The 26,908-nt window shown below is 58.4% G+C and overlaps 1 protein-coding gene across 1 annotated transcript in view; it reads left to right on the top strand.

Annotated features, from left to right (window-relative positions):
• The window catches only part of ELL (elongation factor for RNA polymerase II), a 79,981-nt gene that overhangs the window by 41,028 nt on the left and 12,045 nt on the right, over window positions 1-26,908 (top strand). The window contains exons 2-6 of the mRNA XM_043467357.1: window positions 9,482-9,529; window positions 16,155-16,276; window positions 16,622-16,785; window positions 18,704-18,978; window positions 22,777-22,901. Coding sequence (XP_043323292.1) covers window positions 9,482-9,529; window positions 16,155-16,276; window positions 16,622-16,785; window positions 18,704-18,978; window positions 22,777-22,901 — 734 coding nt within the window. The remainder of the gene's footprint in view (window positions 1-9,481; window positions 9,530-16,154; window positions 16,277-16,621; window positions 16,786-18,703; window positions 18,979-22,776; window positions 22,902-26,908) is intronic.

Below are 26,908 nucleotides of genomic sequence, written 5' to 3'. Positions count from 1 at the left end.
GACGTGTGTGTTTGAGACATCGCCTCTGCGCAGCTCCCTGAGAGCACCCTTGCTGGGACTAGTTCAAGTAGTGTCCACACAGAGCCACTCTGGACCTTCACGTCTAGTCTCTGCTCTTCCTTCCCTGGAGGTGCCCATCTGCTGAAGACACTAGCTCATTGGTCCCGTGGAATTTCCCGCACTGTGCTCTGCCAGTCGCCATCCTTGTTGCCTTCCGCCTGGCTGGCTCAGGGCTTCTCAGCCTTGGCTCCACTGACGTCTGGGGCTGGGTGACGCTGTGGAGGGGCCGCCCTGTGCCCTGTCGTCTGTTGGGCAGGGTCTTCTGTCAGATGCTAGGAGCAGCGCCCCGTCACCAAGTGGCGACATCCAAACATGTCTCTGGGCACGGCCAGTGTCCCTGGGGCAGAGTCTCCCCATGAGACCCACAAGTGTAAGTGGATGCCTTACCCACTGCGCTTCCTGCACTCTGGTCGCTAGACCTGGAGGTGGATTTCATAAGCCACTTCCTGTTGCTTCACCCTCGAAGCCGCCTTCATGGGGAGAGGAGGGGATTTCGGCCATCGAGTTCCTCCTCACTGTCTCCTTGCCCCATCTTAGGCGAGGGGAGTCTAAGGCCAGTGCTCACACCTCCCCACCCCGCTGGGCCCACCTGTTTCCCTGCCCGGCACTGTCCTCTGCCCGCCCCGTGTTTTTTTACATCCATCAACATCTTTATTACATGGGTTTCTTCATCCAAGTCGTACGGAGTGGCCTGGGTGCCAAGTGACCTCGGGGTGTGGACACCCCCTGCTGCCGTGTGGAGGCCTTCTCACTGCTCAGCCCTGCCAGGCCTCCCGACTTAGCCCTGGCTCTCAGCCACACCTTGGCACGCGGAGTGCCACTCGTCCTGGGAAGCTCCTGGGTTCATCCCCCCTGCACTGCTGATGGGAAGTGGTTCCTGCCACTCGGGGTGCTGACAGGGCCCGTGTGGGTCGGCGCCTGCTGCTCAGATGGTGCCACGTTGGACAGCCTGGCCCCGGAGGGGTGTGTGGCCTGGGAGCCTGCGGCGAGTGGTGTGAGCCCCCAGAGGGTCTGAGGAGACTCGGGTGCCGCGTGTAAGGCTGCCAGCCTGAGGCGTAGCCCGTGCAGGTACCGAGAGTGAGAGGCGTGGAGACGGGCAGCATTGAGCCTGGGCCGGGCTGTCGCGGGATCACATGACCTGCCCGCTTGCTGGTCACAGTCTGGGGCTGCCCCGAAAGCTGCCCCAGGGAGACAGGGAGATGAGCGGTCCTGGCCCACAGTCCTATGGGGGGTGACAGGGTGGCGCTGACCCCGCGCTGTCAGCCCCTGCGGCAGGAAGAAAAGGGCCATGTTTGCCTGGGGAGCCCCTGCGCTCGGGGCCAGGCCAGGCTGGCTGCGTCTGGAGGGTGAGCCCGATGCACACCGCTGAGGCTGGCTCCGCCTGCTTCCTCAGAGGAGCCTGGTGGTACATTGGCCTTCCGGGGAGCACGAGCCCGGGGGCGCCCTGTCCCCCCTCGCGGCTGTGCTCCACACCGTGCCTCCTCAGCCGCGGCCGCCGTCTTTGCCCCCCTTGCCGCCTGCAGCCCAGCCCAGCGCCTCAGCTGTGTCTCCTTATGCCGTGTGCACTGTGCCCTTAGCCTCAAGGCCTGGGCAGTACCCCTTGAGCGCAGGAACAGGAAAATGATCCACTTAGGCCGATGTTGCATTCAGCATGTCCAGCAGGCAAATATTTGAGTCCGTCTGCTTTGCACCCCCGAGCCGACCGAGGTACAGGGAGATCAGGGTCAGCTCTGGCACCTGGAGACCCCGCCCTCCATTGACCCCCGGCCGTGGGTCAGACGGTGTCAGGACCCTGGGACAGTCGCTGCCATCCCCCCAGATCCCCATCTTTGCACCCGGTTGCCACCCATTCAGTGCTGCACGTGCCAATCCCACACGTCATTATTGTTATTTACACCTTAACCTGTCGTGCCTTTTACAGAAGCGTCATGAGAAAGAAGTCTTTCGTGTTCATACATGCTCACCATAACCCAGCCTTCTTCATCCTCTGTGCAGATCTGCCTGCCCATCTGGTGTCACTATTCGTTCTTCTTAGCGAGCTTCCAGAACCTTCCTCAGAGTGCAGAGCTGCTGCAAGCGGGTTCTTTCCCCCTTTGTCTGAACCAGCCTTGACGTTACCTTCTCTTCGCCCTGTATGTGGGGCTTTAGGCTGTGGTCCTCTTCCCTCCTAGTTGGCAGAGGTCTTCCGTGGTCCCTGAGCTTGTTTCTGGTATTGGACCTTGTGAGTTTTACCTTCGCTTCTCCGACTGTGACCCGCAGTCTGCTGCTGCGCTGACTGGCAGGGCGTGTTGCCATGGGGCTGTTTGTTCTCCTGCTGGAGTTCTGTAGGTCTGTGGGTTTATAGTCTTTGTCACACTTGGAGGTTTGAAGCCATTATTTCTTTGGATACCATGCCCTTGGGATTTCAGTTACATGTATAATGGATTTCTTAGTACTGTCCAGCAGTTCACCAAGGCTTTGTTCCTTTTCTTAATAGATTTGTTCCTGTGTGATTCATTTTGGATACATTTCTGTTGCCTTGTCATCAGATTCACTAACCTTTTCTTCCACAGCGTCTAATATTAATCCCACTCAGTACTTCAAGATACTGCATTTCTCAACTCAAGAAGTTCTGACTCTCCTCTGATACTTCGTATTCTTCTTTGCATCAGTTCAAGTTTCCCTTTAAGCTTGCGAGCATTTTAAATTTAGAATAGTTGCTCTAAAGTGAAACCCTTGTCTGATAATGCCATCTTCTCTGTTCTTTCTGGGTCTGTTTCCATTCATTGACTGATGCTTCTTTTGGGTTAAGGGTCACATTTTTCTACAGCTTCCCACGTCTGAAGGCTTTTGGTTTGGGATACTGAGTGTTGTAGGGTCCATGGGATCGTGTGCTGGATTTGGTTGTCTTTTCTTAGAGACTGACAGTTCTTCTAGCGGCTGACAGGCAATTTGGTTAGCAGTGGGTCAGCTGATATTGGGGAAGCTTGCTTTTGAAATTCCTTAGTGAGAGGAATGAGAGAAGCCCTTAAATGAGGGCTCGTTTAGCTCCACCACTGAACGGGGTTCAGGGAGGACTCCTCTGGGCTGGCTGTGGATGGCAGCTCCTGCCCCCCAGGCTTGGGGCCCCATCTCAGGGAGAGTCCTGAAGCCTTCCTCTGCAGCAGCTCAGGCCCCGTGCTGGTGCCAGGAGCAGTCTCTGCATCATCTCTCCTTCACGGGCCTCTGCCCGCACTTCCGGTTCTGTCAGACTTCGCAGCCCACGGTCCAGAGGCTTCTCTAGGCAGTGAGCTCAGCGGCCTCGAGAGGCTCCCTCAGCCCTTCCCCTCTTGCAGGCCTTTCTGGCCTGTGCCGCCCGTGTTCACTTTGAGATCGTGGTTGTGTGTTCTGTCCAGCACCCTAGCTGTCACCGGTGGATGGCTTGTGTGGCCCTCACATGGGTGCCTACTTGGGAAGAAGCCGAGAAGATTCAACAGAACTGCTGTCTGTCCGTTTGCTCTTCATCCATCCAGTGAATATCTCCTGGGCTTGGGTGGCCCATCGTGGCCTCCCTGGGGTGGAAAGGCCTGCCCCCTGGAGTGCGTCACTGACCTAAACACAGAAATCTCCAGATAAAAGGTTGGAGGTGACTGCAGCTGTGTCCTCCTGGGGTCAGCTTCCAAGTCTTCCTCTGAGGAAAGGAGGCTGCGAGTGTGTGTATCATCCCTGCAGAGAACCTTGGAGGTGGCAGGTGGAGCTGGCTCCTGGCCCTGTGTGGGTTTGGGCTAGTCCTTTGACCTTTTCTGCTGCTTGAGGTTTGTGATAGAGTTTAGCGATAACAAGCCTAAAGTGCAGCTCTCAGCCTGGCCCACAGGCCGCGCTCCCAGGAGCCATGTGCCCTGGTCCCGGGCTGCCCCCCCCTGCCCCCAGGACGGTTCTGGGGGTTTGAGCCTTCACGGGCCGTGGAGGCGTAAGTCCAGGGACATGCGGGCAGGCTGTTCTCAGGGAGCCTAGGCCTCTGGCTTTCAATGTGTCCTGCCGTAGGAGTCTGGAGCTCATGGGCCTGGAGCCTTGAGGCTGCTCTGCCCAGGCTTTCCGAAGCCTTCAGGAACAGCCAGCGTCAGACCTGCACCCGCTACAAGCAGAGCTGCAGCCGCCCCTGCCCCCACTGGCCCAGGGGGGCCTGTGCTGGTGGAGTCTGTCCTGGGCATACCCAATGGACACCCAGCAGCCTCCCATGTGAGAGTCCCGTTGGCACCTGCCGCAGCTTGCTGGTTGGCGCAGGAAGAAAGCCAGGTGGTCCCGCCCTGCCTGGTGTAACAGCGGAGGGAGGAAATGGGGCCACGTTCCCAGGGGCTGGGAGCCCCCGCTGACAGTGTGACCGACCCATATGGCAGAGGGCCTCATGGCGCTTGGGGTTCCCCTTAGCCTACCTGCCCCACTTGGAATGTGACTCAGAGGGAAGGGAGAAAGCTGGCACGTTATCACACAACCAGCTTCCTTCCAGTAGGTTCTTGGAGGTAACAGGGCTGGATGCACTTTGAGTCATTCAGATGAAGTGTGTTTGCTCTACAGTAAATATCTGTAAACTTTGGTTTGAAAAAATAAAAGCCTGGAACTTCCCTGGTGGTCCAGTGGCTAAGACTGTGCTTCCAGTGCGGGGGACCTGGGTTCACCCCTCGGTCAGGGAACTCATGTGTCACATGCCACAGAGAAGATGGGAGATCCTGAGTGCTGCAGCGGAGACCCAGTGCAGCCAAACAAATAAACTCGAGAAAAGTAAGGTGAAAACTTACTTTGATCTAAAACAGATCCCCCCCCCCAAAAAAAATAGATCCCCACCTTCACAGCAAAACAGTACGTGCCAAAGGCCACTTTGGTCGATGTTGAAGACACACAAGTAATTTTAGTACATTTTAGAACTCTTCAGAAAATTCTCTTTTCTTGTAACAATTTTAATTTTGTTGTGCTTCATTAAAATGTCATTGGGCCTCCGAGCTTGAGAGTCTGTGACAGGTGGGATGGTCACATGTCGGTGCGAAGGACACTCCAAAAGCGGAGACTCCTGTAACGCCCCGGCCAGCACCAGCGTTTCCTCCTGGAAACCTGGTTGGGGGTGGGGGGCCACAGTGGTGACCAGGCAGCTTACTGACAGGTGCCCCGGGTGGGAAGGTCTACACACAAGGTCACGGCTGTCGCCCCTAAGACTGAGGAGAACCTGTGGCGAGGGCCGCACCCGGCAGCGGCAGCGCTAACCCCAGTGCGGAGGGCGGGCCCTCTGGTGCCAGCAGGTGTGTCTCTGATGCTGTTGGCCGCCACCTGTTGAGCAACAAGGGCTGAGTGCCATTAGGACGCACCTCAGGAGGGGAAATGCCCTGGTGGACCAGTGGTGTGAACTCCACACGTCCACTGCTGAGGGCCCAGCTGCCGCCGATCAATCAATCAACGAACAGACAAGCACATACCTCAGGGGAATTCCCTGGTGGCCGGGTGGTCGTGACGTGAAAACGTCACGCTTTCACTGCCGGAAGTGTGGCTTCCATCTTCGGGCAGGGAGCTAGGATCCCACAAGCCATGGGACACGGCCCCCAAAAAAGAATACACCTCAGTCATTGACCAGGTGTTACTGACTACTCCTTTTGTTCTAAGATCTTCCAAGTGGGACTCCTGTCCTCTCTGCCTGCACAGGGGCTGGTGTAATTTAGGGTTCCATGTGGTGTCTGTTTTGCTAATGGCTGTAGACAGGTGACTTGTGTCTGGGGGTCACTTGTGTGTGTGTTTGCGTATGCACGATGGTATGAGTGAATTGCTCTGTTGTGGACAGGACTGACCTGGCCTGGTCCTCCTGCTGGCGGGAGGAGACACTGCGAGAGCCCATGTGGCCCAGAGCCTGGTTCTGCGATGAAAGTTAGGCGACACACACTGCAGACCAGCCCTCTTGGCATCGTGGTCCTTTTAGCTTGAGCTTTTAGCCTTGGCCAACTTCCCCATAGTATAAAATCTTATTCACAGTGCCCTTAGTGAATGACCAGGGCTTCATAAGAAAGTGATCTTCTGAATAACCTGCTTGGCAACTAGTAAACGAGTTCAATGCCTCTCTAGATGCCGCAGGGAGCGTGTGGGCCACTCTAGGCACAGGTGGGGCTGCCTTGGTAGAGCCCCTTCTTCAGGGGGTGCACCCTTCTTAGTTCTTCTCCTTCTCGTCCCTAAATCTGGGCTTGCATCAGCACCGTCGTCGTGGTGCCTGTCCCCCAAGCTCCTGCAACGCAGCCTTGCTGCCGTGAGCCCCGGACTGAGTTCTGCATGGAGGGGTCTGGGCTGAGGGCGTGAGAACCAGGTGCTGCGAGCCCTTTGCTTCTGTGGCCCCCGTGTCTCTGCTCCAAGTTTGCACCTGCCGTTCCCCACCAAGAGCACCCTGCCTTCTCGGCTCTCGGGGTCGGGTGATGTCGGTGGAGAGCTCCGTAAGGACGGTGGGCACGCAGCTTTGCTTCGGCGCTGTCTTTGCTGCCCTTGCATGTCCTGCTGTCTCCCTTCCGTCCGCTGTACATCACTGTTGACTGAGACTGGGTAACAGATGAGTCTCCCCGCTGCCTGTTCAGTAACTCTCTGTACGCTCAGGTGACGTTCCCCAAAGCCCCTGAGGCTTTGGAGTGCTCTCGGGGTCTTTTACAACCCATGGAAGTTACACCCATTTTAGGCGTATAGTCAGTGTTAACTCCACCCGAGAAGTTCCCTCCAGCCCACCTGCAGCCACTCCCCACTTCCAGGCACTCACAGTTCTGCGCTCTCACTAGTTTGGCCTTTTCTGAAAATTTATACAGGTGGAGTCATCCATTGTACAGTGTTGTATATTGGGCTTCTCTCATTTAGCTGGTGGCTTTAGGGTTCGTCTATGTCGTGTCTATTGGGAGTTCATTTATTTTTGTTTCTAGGTAGTATTTTGTTTCTCTACCAACTTACGGGCATTTGGGTTTTTGGCTGTTCTTTGAATGTTGTCGTTTAGTCACTAAGCCCTATCTGACTCTTTGCCACCTCATGGACTGTAGCCCACCAGGCTTCTCTGTCCATGGGATTTCCCAGGCAAGAATACTGGGGTGGGTTGCCGTTTCCTTCTCCTAGGGGATCTTCCCAACCCAGGGGTTGAACCTGTGTCTCCTACGTTGGCAGGTGGATTCTCTACTGCTGAGCCACCAGGGAAGTAAAGAGTATTTCTGCTGTGCACATTTGTGTGTATGTTCGTGCATTCCTGTGTTTCCATTTCTCTTGGGTATATCCCTAGGAATTGGAGTTGGTGGGTCACGTGATAACTGTTTAAAGAAACCACGAGGGGACTCCGCGGTGGCTCCGTGGTTAAGAGTCTGCCTTACTGTGCAGGGGATGTGGGTTCCATCCCTGGTCAGGGAACTAAGATTCCACATGCTGTGGAACAGCTATGCCCATGTGTCACAAGTACTGAGACCATGTACCCCAGCTAGAGAGTCTGCACTGCAGCAGAGATCCTGTGTGCTGCAGCTAGGCCCTGACACAGCCAAGTTAGTTGATATTAAAATACCTGCTGGACTTTTCTACAGGACCTTGTATGCTCCCACCAGTAAGGGATGAGGGTTCTGGGGTGTCGTCTTTTTTAGCTATCCTGGTAGGCACCTGCGTAGTCTGCACCGCACTGGTGAGAAATGGCTTCTCCCGTGCTTACTGGCCACCTGCAGATTTTCCTTTGGGCCTCTGTCTTTAAGCTGGTTCCAAGCAAAGGCTGCATAAATGTTGCGTCTCCAAGGGCCCAGCCAGACGGGCCCCCCGGTGCTGCCCCTCTAAGTCTGTGAACTGCATTCCAGGCAGCAGTCTCACCATGGCTGGGGGCAGGTCGTCTGGTCTCGAGCCTGCTGTGAAGGGAGCCTGGCCCCTGTCTGAGCAGCGCAGTAGCCCTTGCCCCTGCAGGGGCTGGAGTCCATCCTGTATCTGCCCACCTGGCAGTGAGGTGGGATGTGCTTTAAAAGTGTGGTCCAGTGGTCAAGCCTCCATCTTCCAGTACACAGTGCATGGGTTCGACCCTCACTGTAGGGGGCACGGGTCAGAGACTGAGGTCCAAAAAGTAAAATACATCCTGACATTCTTTCTCAGAGTTTAAAAAAAATTAAAAAAATGTTTTCAGTCTTTCTCAAATTAAAAAAAAAACAGGGTGGCTGGCTTCTGGGATGTCTGATTCCGTGGAGGTGAGCGCTGGAGCTTGCTGTGACCACTCAGGTCTGCTCCGGGTGCCTGAGTGAAGTCCTTGGAGACTCTTGGCTAAAGGGGAGGCGCCTGTAAGCCGAGCAGGGTGCATGTGTGGCCCCCGTGGTCCCGGTTGGCTGAGCGCTGTCTGCCTCACCTGTGGACAGCTGCCCGGCGGTCTGACAGGGTCACAGGCACTGAGAGGCCAGCCCGAGCACTGGTTGGCTCTCCCCCTGTGTGTGCGGCTGCTCTGCCCGCCCCGGGCCGCTGGCGGGCCTGACGTGCTGGGCACAGAGCAGACAGGTAGTCACTGCAGACTGGTCCTGGGGTCCAGGTGGGGGAGCTGGGGCAGAGGCCTGAGAGGCGGGCTCTGCTGGAGGCGGGTGAGCCCAAGATCTGGGCTGCCACGTGGAGGAAAGCTGAGGAGAACCACAGGCCCAGAGGCTGATTTGGGCCCTGTGGGTTTGAGGATGGAGGGAGGGGGTCGTTGTGACGAACCGGCACCACCCTGTGGGGTGGGGTCTGCTACACACAAAGTAGGTGCCAAGGGCCCGGGATAAATGAGAAAGAGAAGTGTGACCCTCCATCTGGATCCATGTTCTTTCTGAAATTCCACCAGAAGGCTGATCTCCGAATAGCTAAAGCTTAAATTAGAGTTTTTTGGTGTATTTTTTTCCTGTGACATTTGGAAATTCTGCCGCCCCAAGCACAGGGACGAGCTGCTCTGAAGCTGTGATGTGGAGCTGGGCAGGCGTTGGGCTCTGTCCTGTCAGGGCCTTCAGGTGGGGGGCGTCGCCTCATCAGCCGGCCACCTGGCGGGTGGCGCTCACCCGCGCAGTTCCGCTCCTCCTGGAGTGCCCCCGAGGCGGGATGGCCTGGGCTGGTGCTGCTGTGCGGGGGGATGGTGACGGGCTGCGCAAAAAAGTTGCCTCTCGTGTACCTTCAACCCTGGCCCCCGGGACATCTGAGGAGCTTACTGACCTGTCAAAACCCTGCTCCAGCGACTTTTCCTGTAATTTTCAACACGTGTAGTTTCTTCTTTTCACCCTCTCCTGAAAACACTGTCTTTGTCCTGCTCCTTGTATGACTGGGAGGTGAGTCTTTGGGTTTCCCGCTATCTTTTTCAGATTTTAGACTTCTTACTTGACTGATTAACAATGTGGGGAGATTTCAGGTGAACAGTGAAGGGACTCAGCCGCATATAAACATGTTCCAGGTATCTTCATTGATGTTTTCCTGTTTTGCTTTTTTGCAGGATTCTGTTTCACTGAGACCTTCGATTCGATTTCAGGGAAGTCAAGGGGTGAGTCTTTTTTTGATCTTAATCATACTTATTTAGAATTGTGGCTTGCTGGGCACCACAGCCTGCTGGGAGCAGTGTTTTGGCCCCATCGCCCCTGTGCCAGGCAGGGCCTGCTGCTGAGCCATGCTCTGCCTCTGGTCCTCTCCAGGCTGGCCCCGTGGCTGCGGCCACATCAGCGGGCCCTCTGTGGGCGGAAGGCAGCTCCTCTGTCCCGCAGCTCCTGAGCTTCCCACTTCCTGTCGTTGCCAAACTCCTGTTCTGACTTGATCTTTGTGCTGATCGGAAACTATGCACCCCCCCCCCCCCCCAAGCCCAAGTGAACTTGGGCGTGTGCCCGCCCCCAAGGGTGGGGCGCTTCTGTCGGTGGGCCTGGGACCACAAGTATTTAACTTTTTAGTACTGGGAAGTATAGAAACTCAATACTCCAGTTTTTTCGTGGAAGATACTTGATCATAAATGACTATCTTACGGAAGAATTGAGGAATGGGAGAAAGGGCGGGTTGTCCGTAAGCCTTGCCACCCAGGTCCTAGGATCCCCATATCATCCACCCACTAAAGATGCTTTGGAACACTTTAGTTTTTTTCCTAGTTTTTATTGCAAGTCTTTTTTTATTTCTTTATATCTGAAGAGTTGCCACACGCGTCTAAGTCAGTTTCCACCCGACAGCCTGCTGGCTTCTTACAGAATCAGGGAGATCTGTAGATTTCGCCCCAGGCTGGGTGCTCCAGAGAGATGAAGCCTTGAGGAGATACATGTCTGCAAGTGCAGATACAGCGATACCAAGAGATGTATTGCAAGACGTTGACTCACGGGGCTGTGGGGCTGATGAGTCTGAATTCTGTGGGGCAAGCAGGAGCTGGCCCCGAGGTTCATGGGCAAGCTTCTTCCTCATCAGGGAAGCCTCAGTTTCCCTCTTAAGGCCTTCCGCTGGTTGTGTGAGGCTGACCCAGACCTGGTCATGGGTTCACCGCACCTACAGAGAAGCTTTAGAGCACACCCAGGTTACCTCTCAGGGAGTCACTAGGGGCTGTGGCCTGGCCCGGGGATCACCAGCACACCAAGAGCAGTCAGGCTCAGTGAGGGGCCCTTAAAGGCCCCAGGGCATGCGCCCTGCCCCATGCCTTCTCTTGGCTCCCATGCCTTCTTTGGCCCTGGCTGCCTGGCTTCTGCTTGATCTTCCCCTGAGCTGCTTCCCCAAGGGGCAGGGCCCGCTGGGCTTGCTGCCAGACTGGCCCAGTGGCGCCCTCTTGTGGCCTGTGGTCACAGTGTGCCCCCAGCAGCTGTGGGAACGTGAGGAAGCCAGGGCACAGATTGCTGTTCTTTTTATCCATGAGCAGTGCTTTCTAGTCAGCAAGACACCACTGGGGTGCTCCTAGAAGCGCCGTGAGGGTCTCCTGGGCTTTGCACTGTGTCGCCCAAATCCCTGTGCCAAACTTAAGCGCCACATCCATTCAAGAAAGGGTCCCTGCCTCTGAGTTGAGAATCCCACATTTTTTCCTTTTGGGCATTCTCATGTGTCATGGACTACCTAGAAGGTTCTGAGGGTGTGGAGGCCGTGTGCTGCAGCCAGGGGCAAGCCAGGCCGTGAGTGTCCACTAAGAGGCTCTTCCCTGGGTGGGACCGTGTGAGGACTGGAGGAGGCCTGTGGCAAGGGGTTGCTGTTCTTTCCCAGTTTGCTGTGAAGGCCCAGGCGCGCGGTCTGCCCCTGCTGGCCTCTGGGCCTTGTCCTTCTCCTGGGTGTTGATAGAACATGACCGTTCCTCCCCGCCGGGTGTGAGAGGCCTGGCCTGGGGCCAGGTGCAGAGCAGATGTTCTCGTGGCCAGGCACGAGTGCGTGGCCACTCGGAGCAGTGGGGGGAGGAGGCGAGGCCCTTGCTGTCTGCTCCCGATTCTCCTGGCTGTACCCTCCTGCCTCGAGGCTGGAAACAGCAGGAGGCGGGCGGGTCGAGTTGGCCCAGCTCGTTCAGCACTCCTGTGCCTGTGCTGACTCCATGTTCTGGACCCCGAGCAGGCTGGCAGGGCCTGCTTCCCAGAGGCCCATGAGGCTGGCGCGCTGAAGATCGAGACCCTCTTTGCTCCTTAGCTCAGGGGCCTCGGCCAGGTCATCTCCCTCTGGCTGCTGGCCTCCCCACCCAGGAGAGAGCCTGTGCACCTCAGGGCTGGGTGCCTTAGGAGGGAGCCTTCCTGGCAGCACGTGGCTGTGACTCTGCACTCCCCATGCAGGGGGCCTGGGTTCCATCCCTGGTCGGAGAACTAAATCCTACATGCCTCAACTAAGAGCTTGCATGTCGCAAGTGAAGATCCCGCCTGCCGCAACGCATATCAGAGATCCCAGGTGCCGCAGCTGGGCCTGTGAGACCCTGCGCAGCCAACAAAATAAACCATGGCTCAAGGAGAAGCAGAGTCCCCCTGCAGTCCAGAACACGCTCACTCGGTTCCTGGTGCTCGCCACACACCCCCCCCGATGTGAATGCAGCCCAGCTGGCAGAGGGTCTCAGTGTCCCCCAGCTCCTGGGGTGGGAGTCAGGTCCGGCCCGGCCACTTCCCCACCCGTGCAGGGAGTGCCACGAGGTCTGGCCGTGGTGGTGGGCGGCCAGGCCCTGGTGTTGGCTGGTTCCTGGGGGTGACTACGGCAGCCTGTAGCACGTCCAGCATTGGGGCATCATCATTGGAGCAAAACGCTCACCTTTGTTTCGTCTGCCATGTCTGTGTCTGTGTGAGTTCTCTGTTCTCTCTCAGACACTGGGGTGGCTGCCCTGGGCCCCTCTGCCATCAGGGGTCACTTCTCAGCTCTCAATTCCTGACAGCTGGTGAAGCATCAGCTTCCCGAGGGGAAGAGGCAACCCCCTCACTGGCTGGCCCCACCCCAGAAGTCTTCATTTGATGAAGAAAGAAAGGGAGCTGCGATTGGTGTCTAGGGCTGTGTAAGGCATTTCTGTGTGCTGCAGCGGGAACCCAAAGGCAGTTTCTAGAACAAGGTATGATGGCCCTGGTCAGAGGCCGTGACCAGTGTGTGTCTGCAGTCCAGATGCCGGCTCTGCGGGAGTTCTTAGGGCTGGCCCAAGCTTGAGCCCAGGGCTGCCGGTTGCTGCATGGTGGGAATGACTTGGAAGCCTGGGAAGTGGTGGGCGGGGGGCTGTGTGCGCTCCCTCTCCCTGTCCACAGTGCGAGGGGGCAGCTCTTGAAAGGAAGTAGGTGCTCAGAACACCCCCTGGGTTTGGGGCTGAGGACCTGAGGGCCTTCCAGTGGGCGGAAGAGGCTGCTTTGCTATGGGAAGGCCATCCAGGGTGTGTGTGGTCACTTGTCCGATGCTGGGACTCCATGGGCTGTAGCCCAGCGGCTTTTCTGTCAGTGGGATTTCCTGGGCAAGAATCATAGAGTGGGTTGCCGTTGCCTCCTCCAGAGGATCTTCCCGACCATGCAGCCGTGCAGCAGTAATTCTTGATCCAAAATATGTTTTATGCTGAGGGCTCCCTGAAAATAAAGGTAATAAAGCAAGCGTTCCCTGAAAACCCTCTGGCCAGAGTCTGGCTCGGCAGTGTTTGGTTCCTGTTTGGCCCTGTTTGGTCTTGTTCTCTCCTGAAGAGGATGCCAAGTGCGTCCCCTGCCATTTCTTTGTGCCCACAGCCTGCTGGGGTTTTCATTTGTCTCAGTGAAGCCCCCACTTGGACTGCAGACACATCAGGCCCTGCATATGTGGGGTTAGGGCTGCCAGCTTGACTTGGACAAATTTCAAAGGGGCTTGACCTACCCACGGTGGAACCAGCACCATCCTCGGGAGGATTGGATTGGACGTCAGCCCCTTGGGTTGTCCGGGTGGGACACGGCTGTTTGGAGGTCCAGGTCTGCCTGTGTATCTCCGCACTCAGGCACATCCGTGAGTCTGTGGCACCTTGCTCGGCCTCCTCATAGCAGGGGTTGGGGCCGACACCAGATGCACTAAACCTGCCCTGCTCAGGCCTGCTGCAGGCCCCGTGGTGGCCCCTGGGGGAGCCAGGGCTCGGTCCAGAACGCGGAGCAGAGGCCGAGTTTGAGAAAGCGTGTCGCGCTGTCTGCCACCACAGAGAAAGCCGGACATCCTGGGCCATTTGTGCCCAGCGGGCTGGTTTCCCTCACTGGTTCCCGGGACTGGTAGCCATTAACCAGCATCGTAACAGCCCGTTAACCAGAGGATTCCGTGCGCTCTGGTGCCAGAGAGCTGGGGAGGGGCTGGGGCTTCAGGACTGCTGTGGCAGGCTCCACCAGGCCTTCCCCCGCCCGCTGTCTTGCGGCCCCAGTGGCTACACAGACCTGGCTCTGGGCTTTGCCCCCCCACTTGAGGATTTTGAAAGGGCTGATACATACCTGTGTGGAAAAGGTCCTCACTGGGCTAAAGGATCACAGGGAATGGTCCCCCATGCCCCTGCCCGGACAGGCGCACGGTGGTGTCGGGACATAGGCTGTACCCCTCTCCTTTCCTCTCCCTGACGGGGGCTGTGGCAGGCAGTCACGGCAGCTGCTGCCCTCTGAGCAGCCAGAGATGGAAAAATGTCACCGGGGGAGGCCAGGTCTCCGCCAGAGCCAACACATGGTGAGGGAGAGGCTCAGGGTCGGGCGTGGGGAGGGGCTGCGTGTCAGGGCTCAGGCTCCGTTAGAAGCGCTTTTGGTTTTGCTGACATCATGGTGCACACTCTTCCTGCCGCGTTCTCGGTCACTGCATCAGTGTGTCCCTTCCTGTGGTACCTGGGGGGCCTCTCCCGCGGTGGCCCTCAGAAGCGTCTGGGTGCTGGGTGTCCGGTTACTTCCGTGATAGAGAACGAAGGTCGCGTCTGCAGAGGAGTGTGTGCGGACAGTGCGACGCTGCATGGGGACTCCAGTGTGCGTGTGTGTACACACAGGTGTTCTCCTGCCCAAGGTGCGTCGTGGCAGGCAGTCCAGGCTTATAGTAGAAACACACTTGCCAAGTGGGAGGTGCTTCATCCCCTCTTTGACCCTTACAGAAACGTGTGTGTGGAGATCAGGGTCTGTGTGACTGCCCAGGGCTGACCTGGCATGGGCGCCCTGCTGGTCTCCCTGCCACTGGCTGCACGTGCTGACTGGGCCCTCTGCCACCTGCTGCATGCGCAGGAGGATGCTGGAGGGCCAGGAGAGCGTGCGGGGCAGACACCAGCTGTGGGGCGGGGCCGGCGGGGCGGGGAGCTGGGGGCAGCGTGATCGGCAGCCCGAGGTCGTCTGCAGTCCCTGGACAGCCGCTGCAGACTGCCCCTCTCCCCCAGGCCAGGCTCTTCCCGTCCCGAGCGGCTGGGCCCAGGGGCCGCTCTGTGACGCCTTGGCTCTCCCTGTGTGAGGAGGGAGCGTCTCCGTGGAGCAGAGACTGGCTGTGCGTGACGGGGCTTCCGCAGCGTTTAGAGCCAGTCCTGGGTTGCGTGCCCTCCCAGCTCCCCTTGAGGGTCTTCACACCCCGCCGAGGGCTGGGCGGGGCAGCAGCTTCTCTCGCAGTGGCCGGGCCTGCGTGTCCTTGATCACACAGACTCGACTCAGACAGGCCGAGCTGGCTGCGTTGGCATGTGACAGCCGGGCACGGGGCAGGAGGCGTTCAGCCCAGGGTCGCGTGCTGCTGTCCTCACGTCACCTCAGAGGAGGCGTCCTCGGCTCGGCTTGCGGAGGCGGCGTGACAGCCCAGGGACAGCCTGCTGCCCGCTGCACCCTGCTGCCGCCCCTTCTCGTCCATCCGTGACTCCTCCTGTGTCTCCCTGACTGTGACAAGCCCGGTGCTCCAGCCCAGGACGGACCGTAAGGCTGGTCTTCTCTGGCGACAGGGCTCTGGAGGCCCTTCCCGGCCCGCCCAGGGGCTGGCAGCTGGAGCGTGAGGTCTTCCTGTCTGTGTTTCTCAGCAGCTGCTGGCCGTCGCCCAGGGTGGGCAGGGGGCCAGAGGGTCGGCCTGGAATGAAGCGGCCTCTGGGTTTCCTGCCTTGCGCTGAGCCCTGCACCTCAGCCAGGGCTAGTGCCATCTGTCTGTCGGCCGGCCAGGCCTTCTGTCTTTCCTCTCCGGCAGCTGTGGCTTTGCCTAGTCAGGCTCTGGCGATGCCGTCTGCCGTCAGGGTTAGGTGAACCACGTGCACACATCCCGTGTCGTGGTCGGCGGGGGCAAGTGCTGCCCGTCTGTGAGCCCCTCGGGGCCCGCGCCTGTGTGCCTGCCTTCTTCCCAGACACCCTGGAGGAGGTGGAGAGGGCCTCGCCACATGGGAGTAGGGGGAGTGTGCACCAGGGTATCTCAGCCGGGCATGCCTGGCCCGCTGCTGACACCCACCCACCTTGTCCCATTTCAGCGTGGCGGGCTGTCTCGAGCCTGGCCTGCCCGGCGTGGCGGGGGACTGGCGTGGCCGGGTCGGAGCGGCCCTGCCTCCGGTGTGTGCTGAGAGCCCGTGCTCCTCAGCCCGCGGCACCACTGCTGCAGACGCGGGAGGCCGCGTCCCCACCGCGCCGCTGTGGGGGCCAGGGCCCGCCAGCAGCCTGGCCGTGGTGACAGGCTGGTCCCTCAGATAGGGAGACAGAGGGGATGTATTCACACGTTGCCAGGGACGGGCCAGGACCGCGTGCTGGCCCTGCCTGTGGGCCCCCCAGTGACACCCCTTCTCCATGCAGCACATCTCCATCCCCCAACCTGACTGCCCCGCGGAGGCGCGGACGTTCTCCTTCTACCTCTCCAACATCGGCCGTGACAGCCCCCAGGGCAGCTTCGATTGCATCCAGCAGTACGTCTCCAGGTGAGCCTTGCCCGCGCTGCCCGGCTCTCACGGCGGCCCGGCCCACCGTGCGGGTGTTTACCCCCACCTCCAGCCCCCGCTCTCCTCCTCAGGTGAGCTGTCCCGGCGCTTACAGTGCATCCAGGGTCCAGGTGTGGGTCCTGGCGTGCCCCCTCTTGCCCGGGAACCTGGGTTCCCTTGCTTCTTTCAGGTCAGGGTGTGCCTTGCAGAAACCCTGTTGGCCAAGTCAGCACCAGGCCCCCTTTCCTAGGCGGGAGTGTCAGAGGCGGGGGCGGCGTCGGCCCCGAGGCCGCCTCTCCAGTCATCCGAGGAGCTCACCTCACCTTCTGGCCTCTTGTCTTGCAGCCGTGGGGATGTCCACCTGGACTGCCTGGGCAGCATCCAGGACAAAATCACAGTGTGCGCCACGGACGACTCCTACCAGAAGGCACGGCAGAGCCTGGCGCAGGCCGAGGAGGAGACGCGGAGCCGAGGGGCCATCGTCATCAAGCCTGGAGGCCGCTACCTGGGTGAGGATCGGGGGCCGGGGCCTTGTGGGGGTCTTGTGCCTGCTGGGCAGCTGCCAGGAGAGCTGGAGAGCCTCAGGGCCCGTCGGGAGCCGGAACAGGAGTGATGGGCTGACAGAGGCCGGGGCAGTGGGGTCAGTGTTGCGTCAGCAGGTCCTTCTTGGGTGGTGTCCGCTGCATTCTGAATCCAGCATGGACTAGAGGGCCTGAGAGTTCCCGGAATTCTGAATCCCAGGGCCGCGTCCCCAGGCTGTTGCTTCAGGTACATCTGCCTCTCACCTTGCGTGAAGCCAGAGCTGCAGCCTGTCCTTCAGTGGCCACCCCTGCCCTCACCTGCCCCGGTGTCCCCTTCCCATGGCTGCCCTGGTCAGGGCACAGTGCAGATGGCAAGATGCACTCTGCGGCGGGCAGCCTGCTGCTGTGCTGGGGCCAGCGAGGGACCATGGGGTGGAGACCTGGGAGGAAACGCGTTGATCCCTGTTTCCTAGGGCCTCCCACCCCCTCAGCCTCTGCTTGGAAACAGTTTCAGTGACAGTGAGACACTGACCACACTGACAGTGCAGAGAGAAGTCCTGCTCCCTTAGAAAGCTCCGTCGCGCTGCCCCCGTCTTCCCACCTCTGGACGGAGACGGAGTCAAAGAGGCCAGTGAGTTCATGGTCAGGCAAGAAAGGCCAGAGAGGCACAGAGCAAAGGAGAACCTTGCTGGCTTTTGGAGGTTTTTCTTCTTTAAGGAAAAATTGGTCTTTCACATTGCTCCAAAGAGCATGCAGTCTCCCTTGCCTAGCGGTGGCGTTGGCGCTGAATGAAACCCCAGATGGTGCTGGTCCTCCTATCAGCACAGGGCCCTGGTGGGCATGGCAGTGTGGCCAGGGAGCCTGGGCCCTGGGCTGTCAGCCACCCAGGAGGTGCCCACCAGAATCCCAAAGGGCTGCAGCTGCCTGCTCCTGCCTTAAGATGCAAATATGGACATTTGTACCCATTTCAATAAGTTTTGGGTGGGTCTTTCAGTCAGAATTTGCCTTACTGTTCCATTTAGGATACAGTGACGGCTTTTGCGTTGGTTTGTGTTCTCCGGCCTCAGAAGCCACGGACGTGGAGTCCTGGCTGTGTCCGGCCTCTCCCCCGTGTCATCAGGGTTCTCTTGGGATGAAGTCTGACCCTGCAGGTTCTAAAAGCATTTCTTGTGTTCATTCGACAAGTCAGAGTTAAGGGATACATGCCAAAGACAGTTGTCGTGGAGAGGTTTGTGGCCCAAGGGTTTAAGACCTGCACTGACTTCGCTCAGAGGTCCTCCTTCCTGCGGTGGCAGGGGCGTTGTCCAAGGTGGAGTGAGCGACTTTGGATGGAAGCCCCCTCCCTCGAGAGCACTCCGGGGGCTCCATGGAGGACCCCCTTGCATGTCTCTGTTTGCACCAGGAGGGTGGGGGAGAGGCCTGCAGCCCCCGGGGCTCTGAGCACAGGCAGGTCTGCCCAAGTGACCTGATGCTTTTATCTTCCCCTTTGTCATAAAAGAGAATGGCGGGACCCAGGGGACCAGCATAGAGCTGTGAACTGCAGGCTCTGGGGTGCTCCTTCTGGCCGTTCTGGGACTCCTTTTTAAGCATCAGCCACCTTCCCCATAGGGGCCAGGGCTTGGATGAAGTTAGATAATAAGGCTCTCAGCCCACTTCTGAGACTGGGGACCCCGCACGTACCCGTCGATCTGCTTGTGGTCAGCAGGTGGCGCACTCGCTGGGCAGGCGGGGCTGCACGAGGCTTAAGGCGCCTGCCTCCTGGGCTCGGTGAGAGCTCGGGGCTGTAGGCCGTGGGCCATCCATGGGCGTCTCTGCTCGCTCAGGAGCGTGCCGTCCGCTCCAGACAGGGGCACACGGCGACCACCCCTCAGCCCCTCCCGTCCCTGACACCTGGCTCTTACTGTAGGCAAGAAGGTTCAGTTTCGGAAACCGGCCCCAGGGGCAGTGGATGCTGTGCCCTCCCGGAAGCGGGCAACCCCTATCAACCCGGCCAGCGCCATCAAGAAGTGCAGCGCTGCCAGCGCTGGCGGGGGCAGCGGGGTGTCTCAGCGGCCCTTCCGGGACCGCGTGCTGCACCTGCTGGCGCTGAGACCCTACCGGAAGGCCGAGCTGCTGCTGCGGCTGCAGAAGGACGGCCTGGCGCAGGCGGACAAGGACGCGCTGGACGGCCTCCTCCAGCAGGTGCGTGCTGCCCGGGGCGGGGCGCGGGGCACGGGGCACTGTTTACTGTCCAGGGCTCGTCTCCTCACAGCTGTAGGCTCGCAGGCAGTGGGCACAGCATGGGGGACCCGAGACTTCAGCTGCACAAGGTTTTTGGAATTGAATGAAGCCTGGGGAATGCGCAAGCCCGAGTTAGCAAGAACTCAGGCTTCATATCAGGTGGGTCTCCTTGTGGCTTTTCAGTTGTGGCTGTAGGCAAGGGGCTTCATGTCTGGACCCTCAGGCTTCTGTCTGAGGCTGGGGTGCGACTGGAGCACCTCGCTTTGGGGTCAGGAGCTAATCAGGCAGGAACGTGGGGCCGGCAGGCAGAGCCTGCTCTTAAACGGCCAGGGCTTTGCAGCAACAGCGGCGGTCCCAGAGCCTTCCTGGCGCTGTGCCCTGGGGGAGCCAGCTCACGGACTCCTGAGAGGGTGAGTGGCTCGCGCCCGATCCACCGCCTCAGCTGGGCCCCGTGGACGCCGCTCCGCTGTGGAGTGGCAGCAGGCCGCCTCAGAGCACTGCCGCTGCCAGGATGGCACAGCCAGCGGCAGTCACGCCAGTGTTCTGGGAGGAGCTGAGGCCCTGCCTCGGACACTCTGGGCTCCTGGGTGCTGCCTCCTGTGGTCGGAAGTTGGCGCCATGACCATCCGGAGCTGTGTCTGAGGAATTGCCGAGAATTTCCAATTGACCGAGTTCTCCCGTGGGCGCCCTGCTGCCCCTCTGCCCCTCCCTGAGTGCCGTCTGAGGCTGGGGTGACCACACACAGCTTTGGTAGAACGTCGGCGTGGCTCTCGTCCCCCCATGCTTGGATTGGCATCCCTGTGTCGTCATCGCCCCCCAGCGAGTTCAGGGCACGGGGCAGGGGTGAGGAGGGAAGAGGGGCCGCGGTGACCAGCCGCTGCACTCCGACACGAGTGCTGACCTGGGGCTGGGCTCGCCTCCCCTCCCCTTCACCGTGGAGACGCCCCGGGGCCTGAGGGCTGAGGTGCTCCCGGGAGCCTTGTTCCCGTCGGGGGCTCCTCCGGGTACTCACTGGGGCCTCTGTGCAGACTTGGCCTCCTGAGCCGCCGCCCCCCTCGCGCAGGTTGTGCCGGCGAGGACTGAGGGGCAGCTTCTCCCGGCCAGCTCGGGAGTCGGCCTGGGGCCTAGAGAAGACAGGTACAGTGCTCTGTAGTCCAGGAGGTTTCTCTGGGGCTTGCTAGAGCATCCAGAAAGCTCTGGAACCAGGAAGGACATTTCCCAGGGTGCTCATTTCCTTGGAAAGTCACACGTGTTACCTCACCCTTGGGAAATTGGGGGAAGCACACGGGAGGCCCTTTTCCTGGGCTGGGGCCGCCCAGAGCTGCCTCCTGCAGCACAGGGTGGCTGAGGCACGGCTCGGAGCGGGGCAGGGCCGTCAGCCGTGAGCTGAGGCTGACGGAGGGCTGACTACCACGCTTGCCCTGCCGGCGCCTAGAGCGCGGGCCACCGTCCGGCCAGGCCCTCGGTCCCTGGGGTAGCGTTCTGAAAGACGCCCTTGCTCCTGCTCTCCAGTCTCGTTCTGTTCGGGCCCAGAGTGAAAAAGCAGCACATGCAGAATGTGAGCTGTGGCTGACCCAGCGTTTGACGGCACCTGAGATTTACCCACTGAGTGACCCTTAGCCACGACAGGGGCACCAGGCTTGGTGCTCTGGAGAGAGAGGGCGCTGGCGGCGCTGACCTGGGTCTGCCTGGGGCACCTGCTTCGTTTTTAACTGCCAGGGTGTTCTCGTCACTCCTGGTCCTTTCCTGGGACCAGGGAGGCATCGTGCTAAGTGCCAGCCTTCCCAGTCATCTTGGGTTTGGCAGCTCCCCGAGGCGGCCCAGGCGATGTCTTGTGCTAGAGCATCCTGGGAGCCCACTCTGATCTTTCCCATTCTCTGATTTCCTGTCCCTTCTGCCTTGAGCTGCTATGTTTGCTACCGGACTTGTTCTCCCCACCAACTGTGGGAGGGGGCACTGGGACCCCACCAGCATGGGGATAGGAAGGTATGGGGGCTACACCTCACTACGGATGCTCATTTCCCAGCTCCCCCCCCCCCCACCCCGTGACCAGGGACTCTGATGAGCAGCACTGACAAAGCAGCGCTGTGCAAAGACGCCTCCTCCTCTACTCTTGTGAAAACATCCAAAGAGAAGATTTGAGGCAGTCCACCTTCCTGGTGGGAGTGTGGATGGCTGGGTGGCTCTTCTGGAGAGCATTTTAGCAAAGCGTCTCAGAAGCCATAAAAATGTTCAGAGCCTCTGACCCACTAATCCCACTTCTGGGAAGCTGGCCGAAAAAAACCGTTACCAGCATGGAAAAACCTGCGCAAGTGACATCTGTTTATGCTCCAGAGAAGCTGGAAGCAGAGTCCGCGTCCAACAAAGGAGAGGGGATGGAGTGAATCACAGTGCAGCCTCGTGGCGGAATATTACTCAGCCATTAAAAAATGCTCTCTGTGGAAACCGCCGTGACGTGGAGCATAAATTCACAGTCTCAGCTGTAGTGAAAAACAGCAGCTGCCGTGCCAATCACACAGCTCTGCACGCGCTCCGGAGACCGTGGTGCCTGACGAGACGCTCAGGAGAGTGCCCTCTGCGGGCCAGGGGCCTGAATTCCATCAAGCATATTAAGGCAAATGTTCTAAATGCATCTTTGCACAGTCTTGAAGACAAACTCAGCTTATGTTAACCAAAAGCAGCAGGGCTGGCTGGTGGCAGGGAAGGTGGGCTCAGCTTGGGCCCTGAAGGCACCCCTCCCCCAGCTCGGCCAACTCTGCCACAGGAGCTGTGAGTTTGAGAGTGTGTATGTATCTTAGTCCATAGGCTGCTGTCATAGAACACCATGGCCTGGGTGGGTTAGACACCACAGACCCGTCACACAGCTTTGGAGACTTGGAGGCCCAGGATCAGGGCTCCGGGAGATTGGGTGTCTGGTGAGGGCCTGTGTTCTGCCTTCTCATGCTCATCCCGGGGAGAGGGGCGCGGAAACTCTGGGTTCTCTTTTATAAAGACACTTGGGCTTCTCTGGTGGATCAGTGGTAAAGAATCTGCCTGCCAGTCCAGAAGACACGGATTCAATCCCTGATCCAGGAAGATCCCACATACTGCAGAGCAGCTAAGCCCATGCGCCATTACTCTTGAGCCTGCGCTCTAGTGCCTGGAAGCCACGACTGCCGAGCCCATGCACCACTACTGCTGAAGCCCAAGAGCCCTGAGTTTGTGCTCTGCAACAGAACCACCACGATGAGCAGCCCACACAGTGCAGCTGGGGAGTAGCCCCCGACCTGCCGCATCTGGAGAAGGCTCACAGCAGCAGAGACCGGCACAGCCCCTCCCCCAAAAAGACACTCCCTCATGGGGGCTGCACCCTCGTGACCTCATCACCTCCCAGAGGCCTCGCCTCCTAATCCATCACCTTAGGTTAGCAGGGGGTAAGATTGAACATGGATTTGTGGAGGACAAAAATGGTTCCGTCCATAGCAGCGGGATGGGCTGCTGATGGAGTCTTGGGAGTGTAGATGGCAGCGCCCCCTTGTGGAGCCAGCCTGGCCTCCAGCAGCATCTGGGCCTGCTGCTCTGACCCTTCTGCACCCCAAGGGCCACTGTCCCGGACTGCGGAGGAGTTGGGGGGCCAAGTGTTGGCTTGGGGCAGAGGTGTGCTGTCCTCTTTCCCCTTTAATGTCTGTCTCCGCCTCTCCCCACACCACCCCCCAAAATGCTTTCATGATCATCTCTCTCTCGGGCTATACACGAGGTGAGCCTGGCTCTATCTTGCAGGTGGCCAATGTGAATGCCAAGGATGGCACGTGCACGCTGAAGGACTGTGTGTACAAGGATGTGCAGAAGGACTGGCCCGGCTACTCGGAGGGAGACCAGCAGTTGCTGAAGCGGATGCTCATCCGGTAAAACTGCCACCCCATCCATGAGTGGGTCCCCGTCCGCCGGGCCTGGGCCACATCCCGTCTCCTGGAGGCTGGGGCGGCCTCCTGTGGCGCCAGAGCCCACAGGGCCCGCAGGCAGCATGGAGGGGTCTGGAGAGACTGCCTGGGTAGCCCACCGTGGCCTCCTGTAGGGAAAAGGCGAGACTTGCTGAGTGGGGTGGAGGGCACGAGTGTTTGTGAACATGAGAACTTCGGGACAGAAGGCCCCAAAGCGGCCATTCCTGCTGGCCCTCCTTCCCCTCCTACCAAGCTCCTTCTGAAATTTGCACATCCCCACAGGTTACTGCTGCAGGCCGCCTCTTTCTTAAAAAGAAAGTCTCAAGGACTGGAAGCAGAGAGGAACAAAGCAAAGCAAACCTCCCCACAGACACTATTAAGCAGCATTAATTAAACGCATCCCCTCTCGGGTTAATGGGGACCCGAAGTCAGGAGTAGCCAAGGTGGCTCTGGGGAGAAGTGGTTAAGTCGGCCCTTGTCTAAGGCAAGCAGTTAATGATTTCCTTTTCAACTGATGCCCGAGAGCCCGGCTGTGAAGCGCCCTTCAGAGCAGCCTGAGATGCTAATTAGTCCTTAAGTGGTTTCTCAGGGACTTGGAGCAATTTATGAAGGTTTTTTTTTTTAAGTTGTTTAAAGCAGTAACTGCATCTGGAAATCAGAGCCAAGTTGGGGCCACTCCAGGTGAACACGGAGTTCCTCCTTGGCCCTGCAGGGTGCTCACCTGCTGTTCCGGGGTCACTCTTCTGGCTCCCTAGCAGTCTCTAGGTGCTCAGGGAGGCTGAGCGGGATGGTTTCGGCAGACAACGCTCCCCCTCCCCTCTCTGGCTGTCCTCTGCTGCCTGGACGAGCAGGTCTCAGATAGACACTGTCACCTCCTGCAGGTGGTTGCGTCAGCGGTAAAGGATCTGCTTGCGATGCGGGAGACGCAGGTTCAGTCCCTGGGTTGGGAAGATCCCCTGGAGGGGGGCATGGCAATCCAGTCCAGTATCCTTGCCTGGAGACTCTAATGGACTCTAGTGGCAGGCTATAGGGCATGGGGTTGCAAAGAGTCGGACATGACCGAAGCGATGGAGCATGCATGCACGCCTGGCAGTAGTGTTGAAGTAGTAAGTTACACCCACCTCAGTGCTTTGAGGTGCCAAGGGGCACATGGGGGTGGGGCGCCTTGAGGCTGCTCCCACCCTTCCTTCCTTCAGAGCCTCTCACTCGGCGCCTGCTGATCTCAGGCTCCCAGGCCTTGCCCTCCCAGAGCTCTCCAGGAGGGGCATGGCCAGGAGCAAGCAATCTGTGGGCAGTCTGGCCCTGGGTGGGTGTGGGCCCTCGGAAACTGGGCTGAATATTGAGGGGTATCAGGGGGGAGGCTCCTCAGGCTCCTGACTCCCGGAGCTCAGGGCAATGCCAAGCTCTCCTTTCCTCCCTCTTGTTTGCTCTGGGCCGTCTTGGCGCTCTCCTCTTGGCCTGAGTGGTCTAGCTGGGGGGGTGGCCTGGCCCGATGCCTCTCCAGAAGCTGACAGCATCTGCTGCTCTTGGGAGCTTGACCTGATTGGTGGGCAGAGGTCAGGGTCAGTATCACTGATACCCACAACCCGGCGCTGCTCTGCACAGCTTTTTTTTTTTCATGTTTAGGTTGCTCCCTCCCTGAAGAAAGCCTTCATTGCAACCGCTCTTCATGCACGGGTCTCATGGCAAGGAGGAGAAACGAGGTCTTAGGGTGTTACCCTGGGGGCTGTGGCCCTCCTTGTCCTACAGCTTCTTCTAAGCCTGAGTTGGGTGCACTTGTGCTCCCAGGGTCTGCCTGGGCCCCCGTGGCTCTGCTCTGGCAGACAGGCACTCGGGCCTCGTGTTGCAGAGGCTTCTCTTGTTGCGGAGCGCCGATTCAGGGCGGTGCACACGTCACTAGTTGCAGCACTTGGGCTCTGCATCATGGGCTCAGTGGTTGTGGCATGTGGACTTAAGGGCTCCTCGGCACGTGAAATCTTCCCGGACCAGGGATCACACCTGTGTCCCCTGCATTGGCAGGTGGATTCTTAACCACTGGACCACCAGGGAAGCCCTCAGCTGTTTATTTGGATGCTCCCTCCGTGCTTTCAGTCCCCATGAGTAGCTGCTCAGCCCTGGCCTGGCCCAGGCAGAGTCTGGATGTCCCAGTGCAGGATGAGGCCTTGAAATCAGTCCCCCGACTGCCCCGTCCTGGCCTCCCTCCCCCAGGGCGTAGCCTAGACAGCCCAAGCCTCTGTCCATCTCACGGGCGGTGCACTTCCCTGTAGTTGGTGAGCCGCTTGGCCAAGTGCTCGGCCTTCTGTGCCCTTCACGTCCAGCCACAAGCTCCCTCTGGTTGTCTCATGGCCTTGCATCACTTTCAAGGGACCAGGGCTTCCGCAGGGAGCTGCCTCCCTCCCTTGCAGATCCTCCTGTTTCCGGGTCTGTGATTCTGCCCTGATGCTGAAGGAACCCAGCTCTTGGAGCATCTCTCCGGGGAGAAGGCTTTGGGACGTCTGTCTTCCACAGCTCCACACCTGGGTGGCCAGCACACTGTCGGCAGTTGGCCACATCTAGCCTTCTAGATTGGAAGGAACTTTCCCTCCCCATTGAAGGTCTGGCCGAGGAAGCCTCGTCAGTTCCCTCCCTGGCCTGTGTGTGTCCCCGCGGTCACAGGATAGTCCGGAGGGTGCTCTGGGGCCAGGGCGCCGGTGGCCCTGGCAGTCTGAATGCTTGCCTCATCCTCTTCATCCTCCGTGCGGCTGTGAGAGGCCTCAGCGTCCTCCCGGGGGCTTCCTGTGAGTTGCCCTTGGGGGCCATGCTCCTACACCATTCACTGTTGTCCTCCTGGTTGTTTATTTCTTCTACTTTGGGGACATTTCTTCAGCTTCTCCCATGTCTCTCTTTTTGCCATCATTTCTAGTTCCCAAGGTGCAACCACCACCTCCATCTAGTTCCAAACCATTTACCCTCCAAAAACCCAACAACCTGAATTAGCAGTCACTCCCCATCCCCCTGCCCCCAGCCCCTGGCAACCGCTAATCTGCTTCCTGCCTGTTCTGGACGCGTCTTATCAATGGGATTATGTGCTCTGTGGCCTTTGGGTCTGGCTTCTTTCACTCAGTATTATGTTTTCAAGGTTTCTCCACACTGTAGCCTGTAGCAGAGCTTCGTTCTTTCCTGTGGCCAGGGTCTTGGTTCGTTTCTATAGTCTGTTGTGTGTGAGTTTTTGCTTATTCGTTTTTCTGTCAGTGAACATGTGGACTGTTGCCACCTTTTCGGGATTGTGTACAGTGATGCTGTGAACATTTGTGTACGAGGACACAAATACAACTGACACAGATTTTCAGTTCTCTCAAATACGTCCTGAGGAGTATAATTGCTGGGCCGTATGGCAGTCCTGGGTTTAACTTTCTGAAGAACTGCCAAACTCTTTTTCTCAGTGGCTGCCCCATTTTATGTTCCCACCCACAGTGCCCAATTCCAGTTTTTCCACAGCCTCACCAACACTGATTATATTTTCTTTTTTTTTTTAATTCTAGCCAGTGTGAAGTGGTATTTTATAGTGGTGTCAATTTGAGTTTCTTGGATGAGCAATGAATGATGTTGAGCATCTATGCGTGCGGTTATCGGCTGTTTGTATATTTTCTTTGGAGAGGTGTGTGTTTCAGATCTTTGTCTTTCTGAGGCTGTTAAGGCTGGTGTGTTTCTGGTGGATTTAACATTTTCATCCTCTTAGAGTCTCTCTTTCCTTCCTTTCTTTATTTTTTTTTTTAATTGGTAAAAGAATTTTATTATGTGGCTTAGGTAGGTCTTTGCATTCTACTAACAGAAAAGCATTTTCCCACATCTTAGTTAACCTAACAAACGATATATCTGTGGTTTTATCTACACGGCTGCAGTATTACCCTGTTGAAGAAAACCTTCCTTTCATTTGTACTTTGGTGCAATTATACAGTAGGTACCTCTTTCTCCAGAAAATAAAAATATTC

This window comes from Cervus canadensis, chromosome 4 (genome assembly GCF_019320065.1).
Source record: "Cervus canadensis isolate Bull #8, Minnesota chromosome 4, ASM1932006v1, whole genome shotgun sequence".
NCBI lineage: Eukaryota > Metazoa > Chordata > Mammalia > Artiodactyla > Cervidae > Cervus > Cervus canadensis.
The sequence above is the reverse complement of the archived record's forward strand: the minus strand, read 5'-3'. Positions and strand labels throughout refer to the sequence as shown.